General features: G+C 34.4%; 2 protein-coding genes across 2 annotated transcripts in view; one reads left to right on the top strand and one right to left on the bottom strand.

The window, feature by feature from the left end:
- The window catches only part of LOC134851783 (DNA-directed RNA polymerase II subunit RPB3-like), a 422,117-nt gene that overhangs the window by 175,384 nt on the left and 230,231 nt on the right, over positions 1 to 16,502 (top strand). The window lies entirely within an intron of this gene.
- Positions 1 to 16,502, bottom strand: part of LOC134840518 (ras-specific guanine nucleotide-releasing factor 2-like) — a 103,609-nt gene that overhangs the window by 63,073 nt on the left and 24,034 nt on the right. Inside the window, exon 2 of the mRNA XM_063856376.1 lies at positions 5,768 to 7,276. Coding sequence (XP_063712446.1) covers positions 5,768 to 6,028 — 261 coding nt within the window. The 5' untranslated portion in view covers positions 6,029 to 7,276. The remainder of the gene's footprint in view (positions 1 to 5,767; positions 7,277 to 16,502) is intronic.

Raw genomic sequence — 16,502 nt, 5'->3', positions numbered from 1 at the left:
GATGTTAAATTTCAGGCAAAAACGTCCATCAATAAAAATACCGAAGTTAAATAAGGGTTTAAACTTGCAAATAAGTCTCAAGAAAAGTTGAAAGCTACGAAGCGTTGAAAGCGTAAAACTGTGTTTAATTTCATCTTGAAAGAAAAACTTGCATCATTCAGGCCAAACAATCAAACAAAAAAGAAAAACATACAGATTGAAGGATAGTAGAAGAGTACAACTTACCGAAAACAATTCAAAAGTACCAGCGACTACAATGAAAACCACAATCAGACTTAAAGAAATCTGATGTTGTAACTAAGCCGACTAAACAGATAGGCCGATAATAAGACAAACAAATGGCCAAATAACAAATTGAAACTGAATGTTTTCAGTTTTAAAGAAAACATGCCCTAACCCGATTTGAAACTAAGAACTTCCCTCTAGGTTCCCTCTAGGCCAAAAGAGTCGCAGATGCAAATAAAATCAAAGTGCCTTTTTAAAAAATCAAGCTATCAGGTGAGTTTTTTCAACAAGCTGTTAACCCGAAAAAAAACTTTATTCCGATTTGATAATGCTTGCTCATCGCAAGCATAATAAATAAGTTTTTCATAACTTAAAAAACCGATTTTCAGAAAAGGTATCCGCTCATTTTACGCGCTCAAAATAAAACTAAAAAACCAAAATTTTAGACCTGGTTCTATGGACTAAATTTTCAGAAATTTTGGGAGATAAAAAGTGGTAGCTTGTTTTGCGTGGAAACCAAAAATTTTTTCAAAAAAACAATACTTTCATGAACATAACAACTTTTTCCCGACTTTCAGTGGTCGTAATATTAAGTGTCCCTCGCAGATTTCATATAAGCCTTATAAATTTTTGCATCCTTCGCATATTTCATTCATGCCTACTATTTCAAACGATTTTTATCTACTCTGAGAAAACTTTTTGGAATTAGTTTTAGGTCGTGCGAATCACAATTGAAAAAACTTTGATACATGTAGAGCTCAATCTAAAGATTACTTGTTGTACCAGATTTGATTCACAAATGAAAATGAGTCAAAGAACATTTAAGCTAAAAAACCATAAGACGAAAATCCTCCTCCTTTTTACTGATCGGAACAAAAAATTTCAGTAATGTTAAATATTTATCATATGGTTTACGATTAAATTTGGGACTTTCTTCTTTATAAATTTGCGTTTAATTTTCGCATATATGAAAATATTTACTCTAACATTAGAAAATAAATCAATATTTTAATGAACCCTTGAAAAAAATTCGAGGAAAACACAGCAATCCGAACAGACTTAAAGAAATCTGCTGTGACAACTTTGCCAACTAAACAGATAGGCCGATAAGAAAACAAACAAGAGAAGAAAAAAGATTTTGAAACTGACTATTTTTAGTTTTAAAATACGTTCTAGCCCAAATTGAACCCAAGAACTTGTCTGTCCCAGGCGTCCTCGTTCCCTCTAGGTCACAATAAAATCAAAACGCTTTCTTAAAAAATCAAGCTATCAAGTGAGTTTTTAAACAAGCTGTCAACCCGAAAAAGAAAAAATATTCCAATTTGATAACGCCACTTGCTGATTGCAAGCATAACAACTACAAACTTTACAACTTAAATAACCAATTTTTAAAAAACACTCGCTCATTTTACGCTATCAAAACAACTAAAAACACCAAAATTTTGGATCTGTTTCGGTGGACTATATTTTCATAAATTTTAGGATAAAATGTGGCACTTGATTTTGCGTGGAAAAAAAAGTAATAAAAATTTAAACTCTATTTTCATAAACATAACAACTTTTTCCCGACTTTCAGTGTTCGACACATGTAGTCTCCCCGCAGAATTTATATGCGCCTAATAAACATTTACATACCACGCAGATTTCATTTAAGCCTAATACATCAAACCGGCTTTTCTCTATTCTGAGAAACGTTTTGGAAATAGCTTTACGTCGTTCGAATAATAAGAAACATGTATGACTCAATCTAAAGACTTTTTAGTGCTTTGATATCAAACCTGAAATTAACCACTGTGACTTTTTCTCAAAGTGGATGATGTCAAAATTGACTGAAAAAATCCAATCTACGCCACAGTTCCACTCCACTGGTGTTCAAAACATAATAGCTTTGACATGAATGAAAATGATTTTAAAACCTTGCGACAAAAAAGAGAATCATTTTCCTGATCGCAAGGAAAATCTTAAATAAAATTATTCGACGTCATCTAAATTATCAGCTCATTTAAATCTATTATAGCTACAGAAAAATAATCAGACACTATCCAAATGACATACGAAGAACAGAAAAAAATTTTTAAACTGATTTAAGTAAACATGGCCAACATACAGTTGAAAATGAGTCAATGCACGCAAGTCAACAAGAAAAAAACTACAGAAAAAAAACAAAAATTCATTTTTTTTTGAAAAAATATGGAAGTTCAAAGAAAAAATAGATGCCCGTAAAGCTCTTTGAACTTCTAAAACAATTTATGATTGGCAATTTTTTTTGATAAAAGTAACCCAATTTAACACAAATGCATCGACAAGTTAAAATTTTATTGTGCTAGAAAATCTGAAAATTGAATTCCACTTAACTAGTCTGGTTATTTAAGTTCAAGCAAGATTAGACTAATAAGGATTCATGAGAAAACCAGGGAATGAAATTTTCAGCACTTCGCTTCAGACCTCGAAGCTGCGAAATCGAAGAAAATACCCTCTAATTTGATCGTTTTTGAAATGTTTAACGTCTCAAGCACATATTAAATCTGTGCATTTGTTCAAACGATAATTGAAAGCTCACACTTTTTCTTCTAAGGACGCAGAAATTGGTGGGCATGGAAAATAGTGTTTTTTTTTCCAAAAACAAATTGTTCTGAAGTCTTTTATCGAAGACCGACCTCATGACTTACGATCGAAAATTAAGAAATGTTTGTTCAGTCGTTATAACCTTGATTTGTAAAATTGCTCTTAAAATCTGAAACAAACTCGCGCTTTCTGCTTTGAGCCTTTTGAATGCATTTCAGAGTGTTTGTCTCGCCTAAAAAGTGCCTACTTTTTCGCCTAAAAGGTAAAACAATGCCTATAACTCAGTTTCACTGCAGTTTCGACTGCAAAATATCACCACCGTTTCGACAAACTTTGAAGAATCAAACAAAACAGATCAATTTCTATCCTAATAACACAAACAATTCCAACTAAATTTATATAATAGAATAAAAAAGCATTGCGAACTGCCAATTGAAAAGTTAATCAATGCAAATAAACAGAAAAAAAACTGACTTGATTTTTGAAAATAGTTCAACCTGCGGGTTTTTTTTAAACACATATGCCCTCTGAATATCATAAACAATTCATGTTTGAGCCTCTGTTGATAAAATTAACCTAATTTGAGAAAACTGGATCAATAGGTAAAATTTTTATTTCGCTGGGAAAATTAACAGCTTTTCCTTCCTTTTAACAATGGAAATGAAGTGAACTTAAAAGAAATCAAAAACCAAACCGCGCAAAAATCAAAATTGAGCGTGAACAAATTAATTTTAAGACTTTTTCCTGAGGTCAAAAATCATCATGACCTAAATAACAGTACTCACTGTGTTCATTACTCTTAAGCACAATTTTGTAGTTCAGATTTGAGCATTTTTTGTGCCTGGTGTTGGAAATTAAAAACGAAAGCTTAAATTTTCGAGCAAATAAATTACAATCGAAGGTTGTCTTCAAAAAGGAATCTCAAAAAAATTAACAACAACTTCCAATTCGCATATTTGTCAACTTAATTTGAAATTTGTTACTGCAAAGAAAAAGCTATATGAAGCTTCAAAAACTAAGTTTCAATGGTTTAGACAACCGATTTTTACCTAAAAAACATTACACGCTCGCTTTACACGCTCGAAAAGCAAAAAATTCAAGTCGGTTTTTCTTGACACTGAGCAGACTTTTTGGAAAGTTTTAATGCCAATCGTATCAGTACTGAAAGAGTTTTTAAGATTTTTCACTCAACCTATTCTAGTGACTTTTTTCTTTTACCTGATTTGCTTGAAAAAAAGTTAAGCAAACACTAAATAGCACCCGAAGACAAAGCTCCTCGCCACTTTCAGTAATCTGAAAAAAACGCTGACATCTAAAAAACAAACAGACTACATGGAAAATAATTCAAATATTATCGACGCAGAAAAACTTTGTATCAGACAAAACAAAAAAATAGTTTCAGAGTTATCCTTATAGCTAATGACAACAAAGTAGTACTCAATGATTCGAGACTTTCCATGTTATTTGAAAAAGTTATCCTAGAAAGTCAGCCGTTTCATGAACAAGTATTAAAGAAAAATGCAACCACAATGAACTCAGAAAAAATCTACAAAATATGAAATATAGCCAGAAAATTACAAAAGAGTTTTGACAGCAAAGAATAAATTTAATATTTTTTGAATATAATTCAATTTTCGAAATAAAAAAATATATATCGCCTAAGAGCTCTTTGAATTTCGAAAGGATTTTGTTGTTGATTCTTTAATGAAACAAAAATAACTCAATTTGAAAGAAACTGGATCAGTAGATAAGATAAACTTGTTTATTTCACTGAGAACTCTGAAAAATAAAATCCATTTTTTGAAAAGGAAAGAGGTCATTCACATTTTGGCGCAACCTTTTGAGCATTTGTTATTCAAAGAGAGTAAATCGCCTTTCTTTCTTTCACCTGATGAATTCGAATTGAACTTCGAATTGAAGAAACCAAAAGTTAAACCGCGAAAAATCAAACTTGAGAGCACTTCTAATTGAAGAAACTAAAAAACAAACCGCGAAAAATCAAATTTGAGCAGAAAAAAACGAGAAAAAAATTAAAGTCTCGCAAGAAAAAACCTTCATTTCCTTTTTTTGACTGTTAAAAATAAAAATTTCTTTGTAACTGCCGAAGCAATTTTTTGAAATTGTCCGTGAAAGCTTAGTCTTAGCCATGACCTTTTTCTAATCCGACCGATGCTAAGAAGCAATCTCAGGCAAGTTTTCTCACCTCATTTAGTGGCGAAAGATTAATCGGAAAGATCCGCAACGAAAACAAATGGCAGGTTGGTACCGACAGTAAAAAGAATTCCCTTTTTTATTGAAGTATTTTTTGCTAGCAAGCTATTCAACCCAGAGATATAGATCAGTTTCACAGTCAGGGGCGGATCTAGGATTTTCTCGAGGGGGGGCGGATTTTCAAAAAATTTTCCAAAATTTTGACTACCTTTTTTTTTAGGTCGACCAAATTGATTTTTCGAGCTCTCCCAAAGCACTGTTTTACCCCTATTTTGGCTAAATTTTCTGCGCCGCAGGCAAATTTTTGAAAAAACAGTCAAAAAAGCCGTTTTTGGGCACTTTTTGAAAAATTTTGACAAAAAAATCGCGTTTTTTGGCGCGCGCTCCCCCTCAAAGTTAGTATATATTGGCGCCAAAGGCGCCTTTAGAAAAATTTTGGGGTCGGTCGGCCAAAAATGGATTTCTGAAAAAGTATCAAAGGGGGGACCCTTTGGGTCGGCAGGGGGTCGAATCCCTCAGCCCCCCCCCCCCCCTAAATCCGCCCCTGTTCACAGTGTATCTATTGTACTCACAAGGTTGCATAAATAGAACAAATTTGTTTGCAAATCAGCTACAAACTTAGATAACAATTTTCGTGAAAATTATACAAAGTGAACAAAACTTAAGAACATCAGAAACACTGAAGCGAATGTACGATTAACGAGCCGGAAAAATTGCCTAACTTATGTGCGACTCCGACTTTTCTGTCAGGAGGACAACGACTAACCTGTCTGTCGGGGTTGATTTTAGCCGAGGGTATAACATGCTCGCAGTAGGAACCCTCGAGCAGAAAGAATCCCATGGGCTTCACACTCGCATCGTTCTCGTAGTAGAACAGGAAGTTCTGATAGAGTACGAAGTACTTCTGCTGCCAGCGAAGACTCTCTCTCGACTTCTTCCACAGGTATGCCGAGAGCGCGAAGTCGTTCTTGGCCTTGTTCGCCAAGTATATATACTGGTTCTCGTTGTACCGCAAACTACGTTGCATCTTTCACCAAAAAAAGCAAATTTAAGAAAATATGTTTTTCTGTTTTAATGAAATGGAATAGTATTCACATCCAGAGAATGTATGCTTGCGCTAGCGGTAGATGAAAGGCAAGTCATAAATCAGTATTAGTTGCATAATTCTTGCCGATGTGGTATGGAATAATTTCCGCCTGATAAACCGAATGGTAATCCGAAGATTTCCGTCTTTACTTAATTAAGCTAACCAGATAAACACAGCAGTATCCTCTTTGGTAATGTAATAACCAAATCAAGTAAACTTGTTATCGGAAATATACCGATTGGAACAAAAAAGACAAAAGGTCAATTAAGCGTTCAAGAAGTAAGTAGAATGAAGTAGTATGATGCAGAATTAAATTTGCACTGCAGCTTCCTTTTAGGAGTTAATGGGCTGAGTGATGTTTCCTCGGGCTTCAACGTGATGTAGAAAACGGATTTCTGATAGCCGACTAAATGGATATCAACAATATCAGCATATCTGTTTGGTCACTTCCAATGCAAAAAAAATAGCCGACAGTCTCATCATTCCAAGGCTTCAAATTTCACAATTCAGTCCTGGTTCAAAATTATGTAAAAGTCACTGTGAACACATTGACCATTGTTTGTTATTTTGACGCCGAAGGTAACTAAATAGGTAAGTTGTAAAATGCGCAAAGAATTGCAAACAAACCACAAAGGAAGTGAGGTAATGTATTTGTATTTTCCCTCAGAACTGAGGAATTTTATTATTATTTTCTCTCCTTTATGACGAATAGTCTTAGTGCTCTCGTTTTTCTTATGGATCAGTTGACACCACAAAACCTAATTGAGGTTATGAACGTCATGGCAGGCATCGTACAGTATTTCGCATCTACATCAAAGCCACATCAAAGGTAGTAAGAAAGTGGCAGTTAGAAAAGAATTGATAAAAACTGGGTTCAAATTGTCATTTCATCTGCGAATAGCTTAAGAGAAGTGTCCGCTTAAATCTTCGATTTACAATACAGTCAAGGGATGGTATGCAAAATTGGTATGCTACTATAAGCTGACAGTCTAAATCAAGACTTTGAGCGGGCGGGTTCACGCTACTAGAGTGATCGTAAAAAAAGTTGCAGCATACTGGTCAAAATTGATGGTTTGGAAACAGCGATCGTTACAGCCTCATCTGTTGTACAGAGTTGTTCACGAAAACTCCCCGTGGCGCGTGAATAATTGATATTTCACTTCATAGTTGGTGCATTTTTCATTCCTTCTGAAATGAAGCAACTTTTGCAATCATGAAAACTATAACAGGAAGCAGCCTAGTGTAGAAACAAGACATCAATTATTCATGCTTCATTCTCAGGCAGGAAATTCCATCTTCACAAAAATTGCAAAATAAATCGGAAAAACAACTGTGGCGAGGGTAAATACTTCTAAAAACTTCAGACAGAAGAGAGCTGAAAACTTCATTAAACTGGCACCAAGGCTAAAAAAAACTATGCATGTCAAAAATAATAATGTATGGAAAAAAAAAGAGAACAAATGAAACATCAAATAATTGATTGACATTTTCAAAAAGCGTTTTCCATTCAATACTCCAATAAGGAAATAACTTTAATCCTGATTTGGTTCTAAAGAGACGCGAAACTGTTTTTTAATCTTCTATTTGACTAATTGGTCACAAGGCTGCAGTAAAATATTTTGCTGTCATTTTTAAAGGAAATAGGATGTGCAAAAAAGAAGTTATCTTAAAAACAGCGAGAAAACTCACTTCGATTGAAAAGCTTAAAGGCACGAAAGCGCTTATTTGAATTATTTCAAGCAAATCACTTAAAACTCAATTCAAACCAAAACAGCCAAAAACTAAAATGGTTAACTTTATTGGGTCGCTTTTTATGAGTTGATTTTATTTTTCCTACGAAATAGGAAAGAATTATGAGCAATATTGTTTTTACGCTATTACAGTTGCTTGAAAAAACGTTGAAGAACTTCGAGTGTCGTATCAGATAATCTGTTTCAGCCCAAAAGTCCGACTAACTGGTCTGAATGTTTTTTACTGACTAATTTACTACGGGGTAATGTGGATAAGATTGAGGAAGCAGGCCAGAATCTTATTTCAAAAATTTTTCTTTGGGTTAAACCAATCAACTATGGCACGGCTACGACCAAGTGGCTCGGTTCTCAGGCGCTGTGAAATATTTGGCTTCGACATTCTGCGCAACATCTATTTTAGAAGCATGCAACTTTTTGGAACTTTGCTGAATCCATTTGGCGTTGATGTGTCACATCAGACTTTGAAATTATGTAGATACTTTTCTAAAGCAACATCGCTGATTACGTGCAAGCATGAGATCCAAATTTGCTGCTTTTAAAAGAGGCTCGTAATAAAAGAAAGCTACACTTAAGCTCGGCTTGTGCAGCAGTGTTTCTGATCCCAACAATAGTCTAAATCACTCTATATTTTATGCTTCTCACACTTAATTTATGCAGTGGGGAGTGACAAATTTCAACACAATGGCGAAGCTGAGCTTCGCACCTTTTGCGATATAGAACAAGAAAAAAATCGAAAATGTCAAAAAAACTAGATCTATAAAAACGAATAAGGCCATTTTTGAAACAGAAACATGCCAATACAATAGAATGTGAAATTAGCATCAGATCATAATCAGCAAGACTTATGAAGAGTTCATGAGTTCCCCTCACCCTGACAACACACAAACAACAAAAAAAACATTATTTGCTCGTCAAATGAAACAATCTGAGGCGACTAAGCTGCAATAATATAGACCGAAACCTATTAAGCCTAAATAAGGAAAATGAAAAAGCCTGAAATCGAAAAAATTAAGACTAATCAGAAGTTACAAAGTACCCCAACCTAAAAACACAGACACTTACACACAAACTTTTCTGACTTGTCAAAAGACGCAATACGAGGCCATTAAGCCGATATAATATAGGCCGAAACCTATCAAACAAAAAAAGGCTCAAACCCAGGACTTTTGCCGTTCCGGGTGAATTCGTTACCTCCAGACCAATTGTACCGGAGACGCTAAGAAATTGGAATTCATTATGAACTGAATCTAAATTTACCATTTCTAATTTTGACCATTCGGTGAACAAATCTATTCACGGGAAAAAAGTCTAGTACCCGATTGCAATACCCTTGCCTCTCGCAAGTTTAGCAAATATGGTGAAGTAAACTTTCGTGTGCGTTTGATGAAACATGCAACTTATTTAGCGTACACATTGCAAATTTTCAGAAATCTTCAATATTGTTAAAAAGCCTTTTAAAAAGCCTCGAGCCAACTATATGTAAGAATTGCATAACATAAATTTCCATCCCGGCGAAAAAAAAAATCTGAAAAAATTAATACGAGATTTTTTAAATTTCTGTGATCACCACTTACAAAATAACACAAACAACATGACAAGTTAGCAGACACAAGATGAGGCTACCACAACTTTCATACGTTACTCTCGATTTGCACGATTTCATTATAAAAAAAATAAGTCTTACAACTGCCAGTGTTGATTTATCATCGAAACAAAACTTATGCAGTGGTGAGTCAGCCAATAGTACTTGAGCACTTGAGCCGAAAAACATGAATGTGATAAAAACTTTGAACTGCGAACAATTTGAAATTCGAAATTTAAGTCAACCCAACAGCGAACTTTTTTCACCATTAAACGCAAAATGAGTAGACTAAGCCGATACATTGTAAGCAAAAATGTGTTGTACCAAATGAGGCAGCAGAGCAATAAAATTGAAAAAATACAAATCAGAAACATACCAAATCGGATCTGCTTAACTTACAATCAGCATCAAATATCGAAAAAAGTAACATAAACTCAAATATATTGAAAATAACTGTTTTAGCAAAACCACACGGAGTTGGCCAAATGATTCAAGCAATCTTCTTAGACCTGGAAAAATATTGTTCCGATTAAATAAATCTGGCTGCACGCAAGCGTAGTAATTTCAAAAAATTCAAGATACAAAGCTCTATTTATTGCTTTCTTTCTATAAAGAAATGAAAACATAAAAAAAGGTTTTGCAAAAATAAGTCCATAAACGTCGACAAGTTACAGGCATACAAAAATTCAGCAAAAATCCTTGCACTCAATTATCTGCAACCTAACAGAAATATATCAAAATGATTTTTCTTAAATATCGCGAAGAATGCTGAAAAGTTAACCTCTTTAAATTATGTCCACAAAAAATACGCAAGCAAGCGATAGTCCGACAAAAACTGCTAAGTAGAATGATTTATGGTTTACAAAAAGAACAGTTTCTTCTCGGAATCGTACCCAGACACTACTAGTCCACTTCATTGACATCTCAATTGCCTCAAATGCGTAGAATTAGCCGAGTAATCTGAATTGATAACAAAGATAACCGGTTGCTGTGAAAGTACCACAGAATAATCCGACCACACTAAGAGAAAAAAACTAAAAAAAAAAAACAAATTTTTGTTCAAAAACTCAATTATTGTCTAATTAAGTCTGAAAACAGAAAATATTCAGACCGAGAGAACTTTTAGAATCCATATCACAACTGAAAGGACTACCCTCTAAGAGCTTAACTTGAAGCATAAAAAATTGGCTGAAAAATAACGGACTCTTCGAGAAAGGTCAGAACAATAAACCAAGCTAGCGACTGATTCACTGCAAATGTAAGACAACTCATTTCGGTTAGAAGCTAGATCCAGTGAGAGAATTCAACCAAAATATTCAAGTCAATATACGAAAAGAAGTAGTAACACTAGTTTTAATTTCATCAGAAACAATATTTGAATTTTTTCAAACCCTACGAAACCAAGGAGAAATAACCAATTCTAAAAACTGTATACTATTCATTTATACAGAGAAAAAAGAAAAATCAGCAACGTACTGAAAAAAAAAATTGATTTGTAAAACGGAAAGCATGGTAACTCTCCTACCTCAAAACAAAGATATATCCAGTTTGACATAACTACTTAAACTTAAATTGAAGTAGCTAATAAGAACAGGTGTTTATGTTCTTCTGTTTTGGGACAAACAAACTAAAGTTATTTTATTTATGACACCAAATTTTTTCAACTGGACATGACCAAAATAAGAAGTAGTCTAAGAATTGTAAGTAGTGTAAGAGCATTCTTAAAAACATGATAGTTCATTCATATCTCATCGGTTTCACGCTTAACCACTTATATTTTTTGTTTAAAATATAACACTTGAAACTCATATGTTTTTATTGAACTCTTTAGATCTCTTAGTTTCGATTGTACTCTCAACAACATCTTCATAGAAATAGGCGTATTTCACCGAAGCGTTTCCCATTTTTTCTAAATTAAGCATTCTCCTATATTCAGATACATTAAAATTATATTTAATTTTGTTTTTCATACCGTATATGTCAGATAGAATAGAGCATGTATTTACCAGTAAAAGTTCCGACTGTTTACGGAGGGAGAGCGTATGTTGTACGAAAGCTTAATAACTACAAGTAATTCAGCATAATTTAAATCGCTGGTATTATAATCTAATGGCGGCAATCAAGTCAATGCTTAATTCATTTATCACAGACTATGAACTCCCTGGTCGATTTAATCGAAAATTTCCGAAGCCTTTTTTCTTTCCCCCACCACGTAGAGGCGAGAAACTTAGGATTCATGTTTGTTTGTTCTTCCATGCAAAATCCAGTGCCTCAAAAATTTTCATACATTTCAAGAAAGAGCTACAAAAAAATTTTGCAAAAGGAAAATTGAATAAATCAACAAGCATCAACTAGTCAGTAAAATAAAATAAGGACGTTTGAAAACCCACCAAAAACGCCGTCATGAAATTAGTTATTTCTGGTCAAAATAGGCATCCTAATTTAATAGATAACTCTTGCTTGCGTTAAAATGCTAATTTTGAGTTCAGCCTCTGCAATATGCGAGCCAGATTTCATGCTTAAACTTCACAATGGCATTCTCTAACTTTCAATCATTCCTGTATTAGAAGAATCAATCTTGGTCTTATCCCTTGGAATCAATCATGGTTACCACTCATTTTATTATCACCCTCTAAGGCATTTGAATCACACAGCAGAGAATAGAAGAAAGATGAGTCATCACTGACGAGTCGGAGAAGTCGGTTTTTTTCTTCCCATGCCAAAAAATGTTGACTGTATAACTTAAGACGCTTGAATGACTTGAAAAAGTTTCTGTAATACCATTGGGTTCATAATTCGAACTAATGGCGAATGGGAAGAAAAGAGCCGACTTCTCCGACTCGTCAGTGATTACTCATCTTTCTACTATTCTCTTCCGAGTGATTCAAATGCCTATCTGTCCCCCAGTTCCAATTGACCTTCTCTAATCTCGTCGATCACACTCGTCGTCTCTCGGTATGTCTTCAGTCGGAAATTGAACTCGTCGCTCCACGAGTTAGACCACGCTAGGTAGACGTCTTCAGAGATAAAAAAGAATCAACTTCAGCCGCACAATGTTAAGAATTAAAAATGGTAAAATATTTTCGAAACAAAACTTTCTTTATTTCAAATCCTCCTGAGCAAATCAAAATAAATACCAAAAAGAATATTCAAAAGCTGAAACGAACATAAAGGTAAATTCATCGATGAGCCCAATTATCAAAACTAGAAACTTTTTATAGAAATATCTGCTTTCCAGCAAAACAGTTACCTCTCAATGATGTAAATTTGATGGCTATTTTTGTATTTAACTTTTTTCAGCCTAGATTATACCAAACCAGCATATGGATAGTGGTTTATTATGTGTGGCCGAGAGTGATGTTGGGCGTTAAGAAAGGACATATGCAAAAAAAAAGATAACGAGATGCCTTTCGGGTCGTTCTGCATGATTGGCTGTTTGGACGTATGGGGCAGATTTGCAGAGTGTTTGTGTGCGTCTAGTAGTCGCATGGCGGCTGTGAATTTGGTACTCATTTTATTCATCTCTTTGTCTCCCACCTGGATCACAAACGCGGCGTCTTGCTGATGCTTCATGCCCGCAATCACCATGTTCTCTCGGTCGGGCGAGAAACGTCTAACCGATAAGAAAAAAGGAACGACTCAAAAGATTCAGACCAAACGAAACTGTTTTCTCTAATATTTAGGCTGCAAGGAACTGATAATCGAGACAAAAAAAACTGATTGTACCATTCAACTTGTTTGCAACTATGAGCTATATTAGCTCTCCCAGAGCAGCTCGAGCTGTTCTTCAACACTGAGTTAACATATATCACCCACCAATTAGCAAAGATGAAACTTAGTCCAGAACTCTAGTCAGAACAGGCTGCAAAAAAATCGAGCCAAAATTATTAAATCATTATATTTTATGAGCACTGAGGAACATTTTATGCTCACTATGCCCAAAACAATTTCAAAGTTTCAATTGGATTTTGAAGGTGGTTTGTAATCTAGAGTTGAAAACAACAGTTCTTCATTTTAACAAAAGAAAAGAACTGATCTTCACAAAAACGAAAAGAACTTAAAAAAATGAAACCCTTGCTAATAAAATTTGAGCGTAAACAAAATTTAAGGTTTTTCCGTAAAAAAAAACAAAATCAACACGACCTATATAAAAGTTTTATGAGCCTAAAAAAACTACTGAAACTAAACAAAGATGAGATATATCAAGAAAGAAAAAAGAAAAAAGGACAAAAAATTCAGTTATGTCTAAAAAGTCGTTCCTTCTGTCTTTTGTTCTCGGCGTGGCGTAAATATCATCTAAGATATCCTCATAGGCCTTCATTGCGCAATACATGTGATGCGGGGAGTACTTGGAAGCCCATCTGTACTTAGGCTCCTCCGGCTGACTTCCGCTCGCCGATGCTGCCGACCCCGTATGAGCCGCAAACTCCTCCAGGAGCACCTCCCCTAAGTCTTCCGCATTCTCGTTAATGCCCTCCATGGGGCCCTTTTTGATCTTTTTCGAAGGCTTTCGTTTCATTTTGGCACCACGACTCGTCAGCGAACTGGGATTTGTGACTGTCTGAACGAAGCGACGCGGTGTTGTGATTGTAGGCGTGTCTCCTTTTTGTAAAAATTCAAGTCCAATCTTGGATTTGAAAAACTCCTTCTTACAAAGCATGCTTTAGAATTTGAACAAATGAAAATAGCAGAGAGGTTTTCTTTTTTCTCCTTGCCATACAGAAATAACATATACATAAGGCAATTTAAGTAGCAGGTCAAGCATTCATTACATCGCTGATTGATATGTAACATAGCCAACAGACAGTTGAAAAAGAGTCATGAACGCAAGAAAACAGATGAATAACTGAATGTTTTCAAATTTCAAACTTTTTCGATTTACAAAGGAAAAAATTATTTGACCTTAAGGCTCTTTGAAACTTTGAAGATATGATTGAAACTATTTTGAAAGAACTGGATCAATGGATAAATTTTTTATTCAGCCGGGAAAAAACTGATGAAAAAAAAGTTAAGCAAAACTTGATTGAAAAAAAAAACAAAAACACACAAAAAGATTTAGTATTATTCCGCATTCAAATAAATCAAAGATTTCAATATAAAAAAATGCTGAGAGCACACGAAAAATCCGTGATGTGACATTTAAAGCAACAAAACATAAGCAGACAAACAATTTTCAAAGGCCGACAATTTTTTTGAAACAAAATATTTTCAATGAAAAAAAGCTGACAGATTTGAACATAGGCACTCAGCCGGATCAGGGTGTCGTAATTACAAGCGAAGTCGTTACTTCTATACCAAGTGTGCCGGAGAAGCTAGATTCTGTGGATACAAAAAATATGTAAATGCAAAATCTAGCACATTCAACTGTTATGGACAAAAACATAGCCAATAGAAGGTTGGAAAAGTGTGCAAGAACAAGGTAATCGAAAAAAAAATAAAAATAAACAGAACTTAGTGAACAATTTACGATCATTCATAAAAATCCAAGTTTCAAACCTGATTTCTTTCACATTTTTGCGGCAATTGTGTAGTTGGAGATCCAAACTAGGAGTGTTTCAAATTTTAGCACCAACTTCATTTCTGATTTTGGAAGACGCAACTTGCCAAACTTTTAGCAGATGTAGTTGTATTCAACTCAAAAAAGACATATAAATTATTTCATGTATGAACTCAATTCTGTAGTTATTCAAGCTTTTTCAGTAACTTTTTCCCAAAAATAAAACAAAAAAAAAACATGAAGACCTACAAAAGTGAAAATAACTACCTTCTTTTGCCCTTAATTAAAACTAGCAAGCCACGCACTTCCGGAACTAGAAATTTTGTGAAACCATTTTAAAAAAGTCAGACCTCTGAAACTAAAAAAAACGTCAGCAGTTTCATTTGGAGAAAATAATTGTAATTCCTGAGACTATCCTGAAAGCTCCCAGCTATGAGGTTAGGAAATTCGAACTTTATGAAGGTTTTCATTACTGTTTTTTCGAAAACCTATGAATATCTCGAAAACTAAAAGCACTCGAGCAATTAGAAATGAAGACAAGATTAACAACCCCTGAAAACACCCTGGCAGCACCCAACGACCGGCACAAGCCAAAATATGGCCGATTACCCTACTGGGAAAAACTGATTGAAAAAAAGTGATTGAGTAAAAATTTGAGTCTACATAATTTCTTACGTAACGCACACAAATTATGAATCTACATAATTGCTAAGTGATGCAAGCCAATTATGACGCATTAGCAGTAACAGTCAATTTGAAAAAAGATATCTATCATATAACATGGCTCAATTAATAGAGCGGACGCAATTTAACTAGTATACGGAAAAATTCATTAAAAAAACATCCGACCCTGCCTAGTTTCGATCCCTCCTATTTGAATGCGGGTATCCTTCCCTACCTCTGCGCTACAGATCCATGATACCTTGACGCTGAAGCGTTACATGTAATATAATAGTCTATGTTAATATCCTTAGAATTGGCTGTACTTAATAGCTGGTTATTGATCTTATGCAAATACTGCAATAAAAACACTTTCAAAATGAACACTTATATTTGCAGCTAAGGTTGGAACAAAAAGAGAGTTCATACTATCACACCAGCTTTGCTTGTGTAAAAACAGTGAGTTTTTTAAATCTGAGTTTTCTGAAAATTTTGCAAACATCCATATCTCGACAAAATAAAAAGATTTGAGCAGACATCTTTGGAGGCAAGATTCGCAAACCCTCAGAGTACTCTGCTAGCGCCTCACAGTAGTGATCGAAACTTCTAATTTTGAAAAAATTTATAATTAAGTTCTTTGAAAAAAATTCAAGAGATTAAAAACATCACAGCTCGGAAACTAAAAGCATTTGAGCAGTCTCATTTGGACGCAGGATTTGCAACTCTTGAGAGAAACCTCACATTATCCAATAACAGGGTTGGGATTTCAAACTTTTTACATCCAAATTTTCCTAAAGTTTTTTGAAAAATCACAAAAATCGTCGTATCTCGTCAGCTAACAAAGAAACCCTGGAAGCATCCAACTACATGGTTGCTAATTTCAAGCTAGAGATAAATAAATAAGTAGATATATAGGTAAATAGA

Source organism: Symsagittifera roscoffensis, chromosome 1, assembly GCF_963678635.1.
Source record: "Symsagittifera roscoffensis chromosome 1, txSymRosc1.1, whole genome shotgun sequence".
NCBI lineage: Eukaryota > Metazoa > Xenacoelomorpha > Acoela > Convolutidae > Symsagittifera > Symsagittifera roscoffensis.
This window is presented reverse-complemented; position numbering and strand designations above follow the sequence as displayed.